Genomic DNA, 13,881 nt, shown 5'->3' on the forward strand with positions numbered 1-13,881 from the left:
CTATCTATGCTCTTAGAAAATACGTACCCAATCACAAATTTTATCGTCAAATCTTGCTGCCACTAGCCATATCAAATTATTTCTTACAAAAAATTTAATTTGTTTAAGCTTTTATTTGCTGAATTAAAATACTACGTACGATGATGAAGGTCTAAGACTCTAAATAAGATTTGATTAAGGTCTTGTATTGTCTAGGTTGTCAAATTGGCCGATCGATCGAACTTCAATAATCTATTCCAAAAGACCAATTGAAGGGCAAAATATTGCAATACGTCCATATTCCAATTGGAAATCTCAACAACATGGAGGCTCACAAGTACAAATTTGTCTAGATAACCTTATAGATATAATCTGGATTTCTTCCATTTCCAAGCCCACTTCCACTGTTTCCCAACTGGAAAGAAGATGTTACGGAAACCAAATAACAGAACCCAATAACATCAGCTTCAGCAACAGTAACTTAAATAAGGACGAGAAGGGAAGAAGAAATATTTCAATATATGAAGGGCAAAATATTGCAATTTGAACAACAAAAGTTAAAGTAGCATCCCATTCCCATTTGTCCAAAAGCAAAAATGTAAACAAAAGACAGTAACAATATGGTGTTCGCAAATGGTACACAAAACATACAAAAAATGTCAAAATGAGCTTCGCGAGAAGATAGAATTAACTCCCAAAATGTACGTATATAGCCAATTCAAGCAGCTCCTTTCTGTTTAAGAGTAATCTTGTCCCCAAGGCTAAGGGCAATACCTTGGGTCTTGCTCCTTATTCTGATGTACCCACTCAGTTTTCCATCCACTTGCTTCTCAATACTCACATTCACCAAAGCATCCTCTCCAAAAATACTTTTCGCATAGAGGTTAGCAGCTAGGAATCCACACTCACCTTCAAGTGCCGACCTGGTTTACCAATCAGCAAAAACAAATTGATGATTTTTGTTGAAAATGATTGGGGAAAGAAAGGGACAAGAGAGAGTTTTTGAAGGACTTACGGTGGAGTAAGGCACTTCATATTTGTTGACTTGATGATATGGCTAAGAAATCCCTTCTCGTCTTGAATAACAGTGTTCACAGCAACCTGAAAAAATGGTAACAGCTTACTCTTTTAGCATCAACAGATTCAAAACCACAGCATGTCAGAAGCAGAAAACTACTAAGATCTAGCTTAATCTTATCACTATGTATACCAATAGGGAAAAAGAGCAGCCGATCAAAAAATTAAAGGGAAGAAGAGCAGTTACTAGAAACATGGAAAGCAGACCCATCACTGACTTACAATCAATCACCACATTAAAATAGAAATGATATGGCATATAGAAGCCCTCCAACTTTTGAATATAACAGCATATATTACCCAGTGCCTTTAATGTATGCTCATTTAACTTGCAACTAAATAGAAACCAAGCAGAAAAGCTTAACAAGCTGCATTTTCTGCATGCATGTTCATGAATTTATTAAACATGAAGAGTAGAGTAGTGGAACTCCCTGCCAAGTATTCAAAGAGCACTAAAGCCCATGTATCACAGACGTCAACAACCATCCAAAAATAAGTCAGCAAAAAAAAAAAACACACCAACTTGAGAGAGAGAGAGAGTACATATATCGCGTCCACATAATCATTGCCAATATTAGCACCCCAGCCAATCATACTTCTCCAACACTACTTACAAGATATAAAAGAACTGGACTTCTTTCCGATCTTGTTTGACATTTAGAAGGATGCTGGATAAAAGAACTGTACTTCTTTCAATCTTGTTTGACATTTTCAGTATGTAGTAAGGGAGTGATTTATAGATATCATCTTAGACAAGAAGCAAATCTTCTGAAGTTGTAACATATAAAATCATGATCTATCCATTGTCTGGTAACTTCAATTCTTGAAACACAATAAACAACATACCTGTCGAATGCTCGAGTACTAAAACATGTATGAGACGCATTATTAACATGATTTTCAGGCAATAAATGTGTTTGTTGTAAAAATAATTTAGAAAAATCTGCAAAAGTATCAACTTTAGTAGATAAAATACAGAACTCTGATAGGCAAGAAAAGGAAGGTATACCTTGTTTTCCCATTCGAATTCAGCCCACATTGTTCTAAATGCCACATCAGCACAAGTTGCAGGGGAAATGTAATCCATGATATCAATGTGAATGTCGTTGAGGACTATGACATTTCGCTCAAAAACATTTGAAGTCTCATAGACAATATTCCCAAATATAACTCCTGTTTCAGTTGAAGAAACTTTGATATTGGCCCTTATCTGCTTGCTCGATTCTGGTGCTAGTGTGTAGTTTTGCGGGCGTTCCACAAGTTTGAGGTCGCCCATGGTTGCCAACTCCAAGCACAGATTTTGGAGGGTCTCCTTGGTGCGGTTGATGACAGTAACATCGAGGACAATGTCGTAATGATGAACTGTCACATATGCTTCAGCGTAAACAGGATCACTGAATCCTGTGAGTTGAAGAATGCGATTAAGTTTATTTGCATCATCACCGTCTTTCACAAACTCTCCAGTAGCACGCTTTAAGTCATCGTGCACCTCGTCTTCCAACTCAAGCTGGCTCATACCCTGACAATTATGTGGTTCAAAAAATAAATAGAAGTGAGATCGATGCAAGAACTAAATAGGGGTGGGATGAGAAAATATTATCCACTGATTAATGGACATTGTGGACAAGTATCACAAAACTGTACGCAGATGGATGAAATTTTCATGATAGCTTCTTATCATATTCAACATGATAAAAAGATCTAAGAAACAAGCACATGGTCGGGGGCAGTGGAAAAGCAGTCGACCCCTAGGGGTCAGCCAGCCCACCAACTCGGGTCAAGCCCTAGGAGCCCCTTCCCCATCTCCATCCCCCCTGCCCTGGACCAGGAAAAAATGTAAGACAAAGAACAAAAGATCTAAGCAACCATACATTCAAATTGTTTATAATAAATGACGGAGTGATTTTTGGGGGAAGGAGAAATTAATTGTAAAGAACAAGAATTGTGTTGAATGAGGGCCAGAAGTACAGAGATCTAGTAGGAAAAGAAACAGAATCGGGAGATGGGAGTCATGGGAGTCATGGGACAAGGAAACGAAAGTGAGAAAAGCTGGTGAAAACACATATGAGAAAGTATTTGTTGGCTCAATACGGACAAAAAAAAAAAAAAACAAGATGATATGACTGGAAATGGTGTCTCCATACAAGATAAATAAGTAACAGGATATTTGGTGACTCAATATGTCATCTCCAGATAATGACAGCACAGAATCGACAAAGCCTAAAAATTAAATCAGAATCAAATGCTCGTCCTTTATGGCATCAAATTGAAAACACATCAAACCTCGGGTTAATATGGTAAATTGTCGATAATATTTTCCACTCAAAAAAAAGAAAAGTGAATTGAATGATAAAAAGGCCAGGTTATTAAGTACGGTGAGAAAGAAAATAAAGGCAATCTTTTTATTACCTTCCTGCTCTTCAAGTGGTAGAAGTCAATAAGGTCATCAGGCTGGGCATGAGTTATCTGAGCCTTTGCTTTAATCTCCTCTGCTTCACGGAACTGCTTATCAGCAAGCATTTTTACAAAACTCTGTCGGCAAGATTGCAACCATATCTTCCTTGCATCATCACCAGTATTGCAAAGCAGCCTAATGCATAGGACAATCCTATCATAAGAATCATTGTCAATTGGGTGTGGAAGAAATGAAGATTGTCCCAGCTGTAGCATAGAGGTCATAATCAACAAGGCCTGGGAACTGGCTTTGTTCACTTCAACTTTAGAAGGCTGAACCTCTTCCAATCTCAGAACAAGTTTTGCCAGTGTACATGCCACAACTGCACCAAGGAAAAAATCACCAGCAACAATCAATGATCTCAAGTTTCCAACAGATGCCAATGATCCTTGTGCAAGCATTGGAGGTGACATGGCAGTTTCCGAGGCAGCACTCTGGGTAGCATAAGTCCCATCCGCAAGAATTGCAGGCCTTCTAGACGATACTGTCATGGAGTTTGCTTGCTGGGAAGTCTTTGAAGTATCTTGACTCTCCCCTTCCTCTGTAGGGGTGTAAAAGGGGAGCTCCCCGAGGCACTGCTTAATGGTTGCAATTCCACTCTCAACTTCAGCAAGAGAAAGACAGTACTCACCAATGATCCAAAGAGCACAAGAACACACACGTGCAGCCCGGATTTGATAGAAAGTGTCCAAAAGCCTAGTTACAATAGATATTCTCAACTTCGGATTTGTTTCAATTATCTCCCGCACAAAGACAACCACATCAATGGCCGAAGCAACATTGCTGTCTCCCAGGAAATCCATCAGAAGATGCACAACAGTGCTCGCCACCTCCGGAAATTTGATTGCACAGGAATGAATGGCTTGAACAAGCATTTGCCTATACTCCCCATTTTTCTCAAGCTCTCCACCCTGAGTCTTCATGACTTCCTTCTTGAGCAGAAGAACAACTTCATCGATGTTTCTTGGAGTTATCAACTCCAGAGCAATGTCAATAGTTTTCCTACGAATGTCAAGATTTGGGCTTGAAAGTGCCCTAAGAACATCCATTATCATCTCAACCATAATTTCCCTATGTGAAGATTTAAGCTCATTCAGCCGGTCAAGCACAATAAGTTTAACGTTGTTGTCGCTTTGTGAGAGCAGGAGCTGGCAGTAAGTATTCGCAGCAGCTCTGATTGCAGTAGGAGCCGAGGAGAGCGAAACAAGGGTCCCAGCACATTCATAAACTACAGCAGCTGATGGGGCAGTGAGTAATGATATGATGATCTTTATGTACTTCCCCTTCTCACCCTTGTTCGCTCTACAAACCTTGCGGATCAACTCCAACACCACCATCTGAAGTTGTTCACCCCAATCGTTGATTCTGTCAATGTGGGTGAATAGGTAATTGACTGCCCTTTCTTGGGCAGAAGTGAAGAGCATAAGGAACGCATTCCGTTTGGCTGATGGATCTTGTTCCGTTGAGATCAACTTCTCAATCAAATCGGGGGCATTATCCAGTAACTGTTCCCCTTGGGGAAGCTTATAAATTGACATCACTGCAAGAACTGCATTCCTCCGAACAAAGGGGTGCCTATGCTCTAAATTCAACAAAACCGCAGGGATCAAGGGCTCAATAACTTCGGTTTCTTTCAACCGACAAAGAAACCGGAGCGTGACGCCCCTGATGTACTCATTTGGGTGATTCAGATTGTTCAACAAGTTTTGGCAAATCAAGATCATTTCCCGTAGCACCGTCCCTTTCGAGTCGGTTTTTTCGATGATCTCGAAATACAGAAGCAAAAGCCTCTGAATCGTGTGATCTTCGGAGGGAACAACATACCGGACAATGGTGATGAACAATTGGGGGATGGTTTCGCCGTTGAGTAAAAGCATAATAGCTTTCTTCAGGGCGTCGATCTTAGCGGGGACGTCGTTGCCTTCTAAAGCCTCCTTGATCTCATTGGCGATTGCTGGTGTCCCCTTGTCAAAATGGACAAGCAGCGTGCAAGACTTCTCCATTTTCGACTCTTTCTTATCTTCCTAACTCCAGATCTGGCAATAGAAGAACACTAATTATAACCGACTCAGATACCAACAATAGTTTCTCTCTACAAAGAAAAACAGACATGATGCGTTTAACTTCTAACAAATCAGATCTGGAATGTTGAATAACAAATCAACACCTGAACGATCACCAAACGATTCGGAACTAAACTGTGGATTGTTAAGGGCAGAAGCCTGGAAAGCAATTGCTTCAGGCCCCCAAAAGAAATGCTAAAAAGAGCCCTAAATGATTTGCATCTGCTAAAAGTTGATTCACTCCTCGTGTGTAGATCGGACATCCCAATACTCCAGGAGTGTCGTTCATTTACTAGATCTCATACATAATTGTGTTTAAGCATCTAAATTACCCATAAAATACAGAAAACAGAGAGATTGACGAGAGAGAGAGAGGGAGAGGGGAGAGGGGGGGAGAGAGAGACGGAGGTTACCTGTTGGATCTTGTTGGATCTAGCAAGACTCAGGGGTGCTTCTTCTCATTCTCAGATGCGAGGACTGGTTGCTTCTGATTCAGATCGCATGGCAACTGGGTAGTACTTATATAGTGCGACGATTACAAAGAATCCCCTGGAGACTTGAAGAATCACAAATTACTCCCTTGAATCATTACATTTTTTAAGTTCAACTCCTAGGACTTGTAATTGCTTTTTGTTAATTATGTCTTTGTATAAGGAAAAAAAAATTTGCATTGTTTAGTTTTGTACCAACCTTTGTGAATTACTAGTGATATGGGAAAAGTAAAAAATTATTGTCAAAACCCATACTTTTTCAAAAAAAAATGTATTCAAGAAAAAACTTAGTAAGTCATTGCCAATAATCCAAATAAGTTTGACGCAAAATTAACAAATTCAGACTTTTTTAATAAAGACAGAGCAAAAGGTTGGCTTTTTATGAAAACTCAGGCTAAAATAGCAGTTAGGAATCATCTACATCCTCTGCCATAGTAGTAGGAGAGGAAAGAAATTATTCACGGCCCCTAAAGAAATATTCAAAAAATAAATGTTCTTGGTGACGGTTTTTTTTTTTTTTTTTTTTGAACGTCTTGGTGAGTATGTTTCATTTACTTTTTTTTTCATGAAATTTTATTGTAAATTGGCTCCAAATCTCTCCTGTTTTCTTTTTCACTTATATATTATATATATAATACACATGGACTTGAGAGATTGCAGTAGTCCGAGAGGGTTTGCCTTGAAATTGGGCTTGAAGGCCCGCTGTTTTTCCACCATTCCTCTTTTGGGCCGTTTGTTTGTTTTGGTTAACTTCACTTCTTCGCCCTTCCCAGTTCCCTACGCAAATGGACTGGAATTATATGGACAAGGACTTGAGATTGGGTTTGTTTGCCTTGTGGACTTGAGATTGGGCTTCAAGAGCCTTCCTTCCTTCCTTGATTGTACTACTACTAGAATATTATTGCAACTTCATTTTGCATGTGAAATTGTGAACTACTACTACTACTACTACATCCTGGAGTAATTCAAGCTTCTCTTTTCTCTTTTCTTTTTGGGCAAATTTCTGTTTGACGCCTCATGGTTTGGGCCGGGTGCGGATACACCCCTCCCCCTTTGAATATCATCACATAACACCCTGTGGTTTATGGACTGATGTGCACATCTAACTCTGTTAACAGAACTTGTAAAATGATTATAATGCCCTTGTCTTCTTCCTCATCCCACTAGTACCCCAGCTCTCTCTCTCTCTCTCTCTCTCCTCAACTCAGTCTGCTCCTCCGATCCACACCACTGTCTCAATTTCTTGAATTCAACAGATCACTCTCTTCATCACCATCATCATCTCCTGACCCAACCCTTCAACGGGCAGCCATGGATTCCACCATTTTTTTTGTATTTTTCTAACCCAAATTGTCAGTAGAAGGTACCAATCTTCAAACTTTAACCCAAACAAATACCATTCATTCAAAAGCCCTCTTCTCGGATCAAAAATTTAACAGTAGAAGCCATAATAACAACGAGACGCAGAATTCTTACACATCCTGTCCTGCCTTTCCACAACTTTCTTGAGCTTCATCTCTAGAGTGATTATATATTCCATTTAGTCAGAAAAGAAAGGACTAACCAAACCAAAAAAGGTGAAGAGGGTTCTCGAGTTGTTTTCTTTGAGCTTGAATCACTTCTCACGAAAGTGACAGTAAACAGAGACGGTGAAGAACAGGATAGCGGAGCGGAATGTTGGTTTGATTTGATGGTGGATTAAGGGGTTATGTGACTGTTTGATAGTAGATGAAGGGATTGTGAGTAAAGGCGCTGGCAAAGGGTTTCAATCGGTCAAATATAGGGGTTGGGGTTTAATAATTAGCAGGGTCAATGGTCGAGTGGGTCGGCTTCAAGTCGACGACGAGAGAAATTATCTTTTTACCCATAGAGAGGTTGCTGAGGGTTTCACAAATTAAGATTTGATTCCTGGTGGATGTTGGTCCATGGGGGCAAGGGTTTGGGTTTACACCGGTTTAGATGAAGAAGATGGAGGTGGGTAGGATGGCACTTGTGTAATTTTGGGGATAGGTTAGGGTGTTTTGTTTTAAAATTATTGTCATACTTACAATCACTCTCAAAATAGGCGAGTGAATCACACCTCCCGTTAAATTAGATGGGAACTCTAACTGTGCATATCAGTCCACAAACCACAGGGTGTTATGTGGTGATATTCAAAGGGGGAGGGGTGTATCTGCATCCGGCCCAAACCACGAGGGGTCAAACTGAAATTTACCCTTTCTTTTTTTACATATTAATCCACTCTTGACTTGTTTTATGATTTACTAATTGGGCGTTTTATTTATATTCAACATCATTAATTTATTTGTTCCCTGGATTTCCCTACCTAATATGATTTGATAAAGAAGATAAAATACTACTCCCTCCGTCCCTTTTTTTGTGTCCAGTATTCCATTTTGGGCTGTCCCTTAATAAGTGTCCATTTTGTAAAGTTAGAGGGGTAAAAGTTGATGTATTGTCTATTTTGTCCCTAAAAGTAGATTTTATTTTGAAAAGTTAGTGAGTAAAAGTGTAATGATGATGGGTAAGTAGGGAAAGTGGAGGAAAAAGTTGATGTAAAAGGTGTAATGATGATGTCTTTTTAATAAGTTGGAGTTACGAAGCAAGACACTTAAAAAGGGACGGAGGGAGTACTTTTAATATACTTATTTCCACATACCTTAGCTTCAAGTTAAAAATTCAAAGTACAGTAGATTTTATATTCTCACTCAAATTTTTAAATACTCCACAATCCAAATAATTTTAGGAATGATAAAAAGGGAAAGAAAAAAAATACAGTAAAAATGGTTTGATGTATGTACGTGGTGCATGTGAACTTAAAAAATTCAACTAAAAAAACTAGTATTAAAACTCGATAGATGACTTTCTGTTTGTGTGCGTGAAACGTCAATCATTCCGATGATGACGTTAAATGGTAAGTATTGTAAATGTAAAATCAGCTTTAAATGCATTTTTTTTTAAGAAAATGATAATGCCAAAACCGTTTTTGTTGGTGCCAAAAATTTAGTGATTAAAAGACTTGTACCATTTGCAATGTACAAGACTTTTATGCACTGAAATTTTAACACCAACAAAAACAATTTTAACATTATCATTTCTCTTCTTTCTCTAATAATAGTAATGAGGAGTGCTAGGGACAAAAAAAATAAGCAAAAAATTGACCCTTAAAGTGTACATGAACGGCTCAGATTCAGTATGCAGTGCATCTGAACCATTCATGTACGCTTTAAGGGTCAATTCTTTATCCATTTTTTTTTACTTAGCATTTCACAATAGTAATACAGTAGTCTGTATTTCCCGGGACAATCAGAATCCAAAAGTCAAAATTAAACCGACTTGGACTTGGAGTGGTGATACAGAAAGGAATCCTTAATTCACTCCGGCTTTTACGGTACCATAGCACAAGTAGGCGCCCGGTCGTTCTCTACCACACCACAGTGTCGGTCGGACTCCCTCCCCATGTGGAGGAATTATGCTCTCTCTCTCTCTCTCTCTCTCTCTCTCATAAAAACTACTCCTACGCATATAAAACACAAAAATGATATTCCCATAACAATCTAAACACAACACTAAACACAATTTCTTACATACATATGGACTCTACGCATACTATTATGCGTGGACCTTATTTGTATATAAAAAATTGTACAAATTATTGTGTTTGAATCGTTCTGGAAATAGCATTATTATATAAAACAAGAGAATCTCAACTACCTGTAATTTCTTGAACCTTTGTTTTACTTTCAACTGCAATTAACTCCATTTCTGCTCCGCCTAAGGTGTGCAAAAAGTAGTTTAATTGAAGCATAACTTTCCACACACAAAATTGTCCCCTCTTCCTCTCTTTCTGTGGCCATCATCTTTCTTTCTTTAGATAGATATATATATATATATATAGAGAGAGAGAGAGAGAGAGAGAGAATGAGTTCATAATTAGAGAGAGTGAGAGTGTGTGAGAGAGAGTGAGGATCTGTGGAAATGGCGGTGGATCCAAGGCAGGTGTTGGCTGGTTTCTTAACGGTGACAATGTTTGTAATGCTTGGGAACATGGTCAAGCGAGACCATTTTGATTCACTTGAAGTAACTCTCTCTCTCTCTCTCTCTCTCTCTCTCTCTCTCTCTCTCTCTCTCTCTCTCTCTCACATTATGTACTCCAGTACTTGAGTGTTTAGTGCTCATTTCCGATGGAGTATTGCTCTTTATCTTGTTTAGTTTTCACCAACTTAATTTCCTTATAGTTCTCCTAGATATGCTAGTTAGCCAACTTTAAACTCCCTTTAGATAGAAGATGTGAATTTCAAGGAATTCGACTTTATTATTCTCTGAAAATACTAGCTCTGTAATCTATGTATGGATTTTGATATTGTGACAAATGGATTTGAAATGACCATAATTTGAAATCGTAATCCCACTATGCAAGATCATTACTATTATAGTACTCCAGTAGATTTCCTTGATACTCTAATTCATCTTTCACTAGTAACATGTGGCTAGAATTCTTGAAATTCAACAACAAATCCCTTCTTTTTTTGAATTCCACATCTACCCAAATGGAGCCCTATCTTCTTTCTTCTTTGCCCCAATATGGTTTTTGGGCAACCAGTGGCCACTGGCCAGGAATACTTGTATATGCCACGTTTGTAATTTGATCTACCAAGGGGAGAAAGATATTCCTTTTTTTATTTGATAATAACTAGTTGTTCAGGTCAGCTTACGCCTTACGCGCACCTCGACTAATCCTAGGGGAGCATAAATCCATTGTCTGCGGGCACCCCACTTGGAGCCAAAGCAAATGCTAAGCGTGGATGTCCCCAAAGAAAGGAATTGATAGCACCTGAGAGGTTTCAAACCTGAGACCCTTAGAAGAAGCAAACCCCTAAGTCTCACACCTTAACCGCTAGGCCAACCCCTTGGGGTTGTATTCCTTTTACTATTGGTGGGCTTCATGTGCCTTTCATAGAGTTCACTTTTTTAAATTTGCAATTTGCAAGAAATTATCAGTACAAGTGTGTGTAGTGACAATTTTTACTTGATTACTAACTTCCTTTTTCAAAATTTGCTATTGGTTTTTCCCTTCCCAAAGGCAAACCATTCAGGAGCACCAAGTGGTTACGATTTTGATAATGTGAAGACTACGCAGCAAAACATTGAAACACTTCCTAGCATGAGCAATGGGCCTTGGAAAGTGAATGCTGGCCCTGATCTAAAACCTTGTTGGACAAAACCAGCTTCAGGTTAGTGGGGGTTCTCTCAAATCCCAGAGAGACTCAAGTTTTCTTGTACTTCTCCAGTTTTATATTGACTTTGGTTAGTTCCACCCCTCATACTTCCTCATTTATATGGCTAACAGAAGAGGCAAAAAAATCAGAGGGTTTCGTCACCTTCTCATTAACCAACGGCCCTGAATATCATGTCTCACAGGTATCCTAATTAAATATGAATCAATCTGTCTGTCACTTGGTATTGAACTACCAACAAGTTTTATCTGGAAAAGGCCAAATCATTGTAAAATACCCATGTATCTGCAGTTTATACTTAATTCGCCATTCATTTGTTATCATTTGTCTTATACTTCGTCATCAGATTGCTGATGCGGTCGTAGTGGCAAGATATCTAGGAGCGACTCTTGTACTACCGGACATAAGGGGAAGCAAACCAGGGGATAAGAGGTTAGTGCTCACCGTTGAACCACACTTTTTCTGTGATTATCGAAATTGGACCCTGAAGCTCAAACATCAACAGCATCCGACAATTCAATTCCAGAATCTTTCCAGCAGTTAGGAATTAAAACCTTAGACTGCTGCCTGAACACTCCTACAAAAGATTGCATGGACCTCCTTGTTAACGAATGGATTCCGCATCAGTTTAAATCCAATTAGATATATGGGTTAGAGGTGGCGTGCTTACAGAGATTTAGGGGATTCTGGGTAAAATCTGCTCCTCCACTAGGCCTAGTATATGTATGTACACTGTCTCATTAAGATGTAAGAAATGCTAAGAATGCGGTCAAAAAATCAGTGAAGAAGTCAATAATATGTACATATCCAGTATTCATCTTCAGAAAACCTGCACCAGCACCTTTATATGTCACCCAGTACCTCAATATGTTTTCTCTTTCATACAGGTAGTCTGTTATGCATATACGGAGTATAAAATTACGCATTTGTTACAACTTTGAATTTCAAAAGTCCATGGGCTAATTAATTTTCTTAATAGATATGACTAAGCCATGTAACACAACTATTAATTACTTGGTAAAATCTTACAGGAACTTTGGAGACATTTATGACGTTGATAAATTTGTCAAAAGCCTGTATGGGGTGGTGAGAGTCACTAAATATAAGCCTCCTGATGTATCAGCCCAGAATTTAGCAGTTGTGAGAGTCCCTAACCGAGTTTCTGAAAACCACATTGCTGAACAAATTAACCCGATTTTCAGAACAAAGGGTAACATAAGGCTGGCAACATACTTCCCGTCGGTGAATATGAGAAAGACTGAAGAAATCAGTAATCTTAATTCTTTGGCATGTTTGGCAATGTTTGGAACTATAGAGCTACAACCAGAGGTTCATGAAGTGGTTGACTCAATAATTGAGCGGCTAAGAACTTTAAGTCGGAAGTCGGATGGTCAGTTCATAGCAGTGGATTTGAGGGTTGAGATGTTGGAGAAAAAGGGTTGCCAAAGAAGTGGTGCTAAGAGCTGCTACAGTCCAGAGGAGATTGCACTTTTTTTGAGGAAGATTGGTTTTGCCAAGGACACCACTATTTACTTGACCCAATCAAGGTGGGATAGCAGCCTTGATGCTCTGAAGGATTTCTTTCCTAGAACTTACACAAAGGTAATGGATTTCTTCCTTTGTTTTCTTGCTTGCCGTGCTAATCATCTCTCTTGTAGGTTTAGTATTGTGAAGGTTTCTTTTCTAAATCAGTTCTTAGAACATTCAATCAGGATTTTTTACAGTGCCAAATTCCCCTTCAGCTATTTTTGGCTCTTTGATTTTAACTATACTGCTTCCATACTTCTGATGTTGTCTTAAAACTTTGCTTTTGATACAACATAGAATTGATTACATTCTGAGTACCTCTTTGTGTCGGACAATGCTATAGGAAGGTATTATGCCGGTGGATAAAAAGGAAAAATACCTAAACTCCGAACCTACGGAATTTGAGAAGGTTATTGACTACTACATTTGCAGCCAAAGTGACATTTTTGTACCAGCCATCTCAGGCCTGTTCTATGCCAATGTCGCCGGTAAGAGAATTGCTTCTGGCAGGACTCAGATCCTGGTTCCTGCAAATGTTCCCGGTTCTGCATCTGCACCAGATTTCATATCACCATATGTCTCAAAGAAGAACCACTTGGCCTATTCTTGTTTCTGCTAGATCTTCATCTGAAGGGACCTGAAGATAGCAATTTGAGCAATATTTTGATACTCATATTTCCTAGTTGCCTCCATTTTTTTTAGTAAAGCAAGAAGTAGTTGGTTATGGCGTTCATACTTCCAGGCAGAACTCATGTAAAGACTATTTTCTAGAGTCTCTTCAAGTGAGCAACTGTTGCCAGAGGCATTATGATCAAAAGTAGTTTAAGTATTTTCAAATCATTGTTTACATTTCGGAACTTGTAGATCGATTCCAACCAGAGTTCTATTCTGGGCAGTAAGGGGAACATGCCATCTGCCTGTTTTGTGAATTCTCAACAAATGCGCATAGAGACATGCTCATATAGTGTGCAACTTGTGGATTCAGAAAGGTAAACTATACTTGCTCATTTGTATATCAACAATCCAGTGAGAGCATAAACTAGTAGAAGCAA

At 38.9% G+C, this 13,881-nt stretch overlaps 3 protein-coding genes across 3 annotated transcripts in view; 2 read left to right on the forward strand and 1 right to left on the reverse strand.

Annotated features, from left to right (window-relative positions):
• Positions 1-478: 478 nt before the first annotated feature.
• On the reverse strand, positions 479-6,138 carry LOC131297977 (coatomer subunit beta-1-like). Its single transcript, XM_058323219.1, has 5 exons — positions 5,988-6,138; positions 3,466-5,547; positions 2,066-2,575; positions 995-1,080; positions 479-902 (listed from the first exon to the last, which is right to left on the reverse strand). The coding sequence occupies exons 2-5, from the start codon at positions 5,512-5,514 to the stop codon at positions 698-700; spliced, it is 2,850 nt and encodes a 949-aa protein (XP_058179202.1). The 5' UTR covers positions 5,515-5,547; positions 5,988-6,138; the 3' UTR covers positions 479-697.
• The window catches only part of LOC131297981 (large ribosomal subunit protein uL30w-like), a 39,997-nt gene continuing 32,076 nt past the window's right edge, over positions 5,961-13,881 (forward strand). The window contains exon 1 of the mRNA XM_058323222.1: positions 5,961-5,982. The gene's annotated coding sequence lies outside the window, so the exon portion shown is untranslated. The remainder of the gene's footprint in view (positions 5,983-13,881) is intronic.
• Positions 9,820-13,666, forward strand: LOC131297979 (protein MANNAN SYNTHESIS-RELATED 1-like). The gene is made up of 7 exons (XM_058323221.1): positions 9,820-9,940; positions 10,020-10,145; positions 11,149-11,299; positions 11,416-11,486; positions 11,649-11,734; positions 12,334-12,904; positions 13,173-13,666. The coding sequence occupies exons 2-7, from the start codon at positions 10,044-10,046 to the stop codon at positions 13,446-13,448; spliced, it is 1,257 nt and encodes a 418-aa protein (XP_058179204.1). The 5' UTR covers positions 9,820-9,940; positions 10,020-10,043; the 3' UTR covers positions 13,449-13,666.

The sequence above is a fragment of the Rhododendron vialii genome, chromosome 8a (genome assembly GCF_030253575.1).
Source record: "Rhododendron vialii isolate Sample 1 chromosome 8a, ASM3025357v1".
In the NCBI taxonomy this organism is placed as follows: domain Eukaryota; kingdom Viridiplantae; phylum Streptophyta; class Magnoliopsida; order Ericales; family Ericaceae; genus Rhododendron; species Rhododendron vialii.

Excerpts from the sequence above, each read along its gene's own strand:
- LOC131297977 (XM_058323219.1), bottom strand. The coding sequence starts at position 5,514 with ATGGAGAAGTCTTGCACGCTGCTTGTCCATTTTGACAAGGGGACACCA. Across the intron at positions 2,576-3,465 it reads ACCACTTGAAGAGCAGGAAG|GGTATGAGCCAGCTTGAGTT; the intron begins GTAATAAAAAGA and ends CATAATTGTCAG. Across the intron at positions 1,081-2,065 it reads AATTCGAATGGGAAAACAAG|GTTGCTGTGAACACTGTTAT; the intron begins GTATACCTTCCT and ends CCATTTTTTCAG.
- LOC131297979 (XM_058323221.1), top strand. The coding sequence starts at position 10,044 with ATGGCGGTGGATCCAAGGCAGGTGTTGGCTGGTTTCTTAACGGTGACA. Across the intron at positions 11,735-12,333 it reads AGCAAACCAGGGGATAAGAG|GAACTTTGGAGACATTTATG; the intron begins GTTAGTGCTCAC and ends AAAATCTTACAG. Across the intron at positions 12,905-13,172 it reads TTCCTAGAACTTACACAAAG|GAAGGTATTATGCCGGTGGA; the intron begins GTAATGGATTTC and ends ACAATGCTATAG.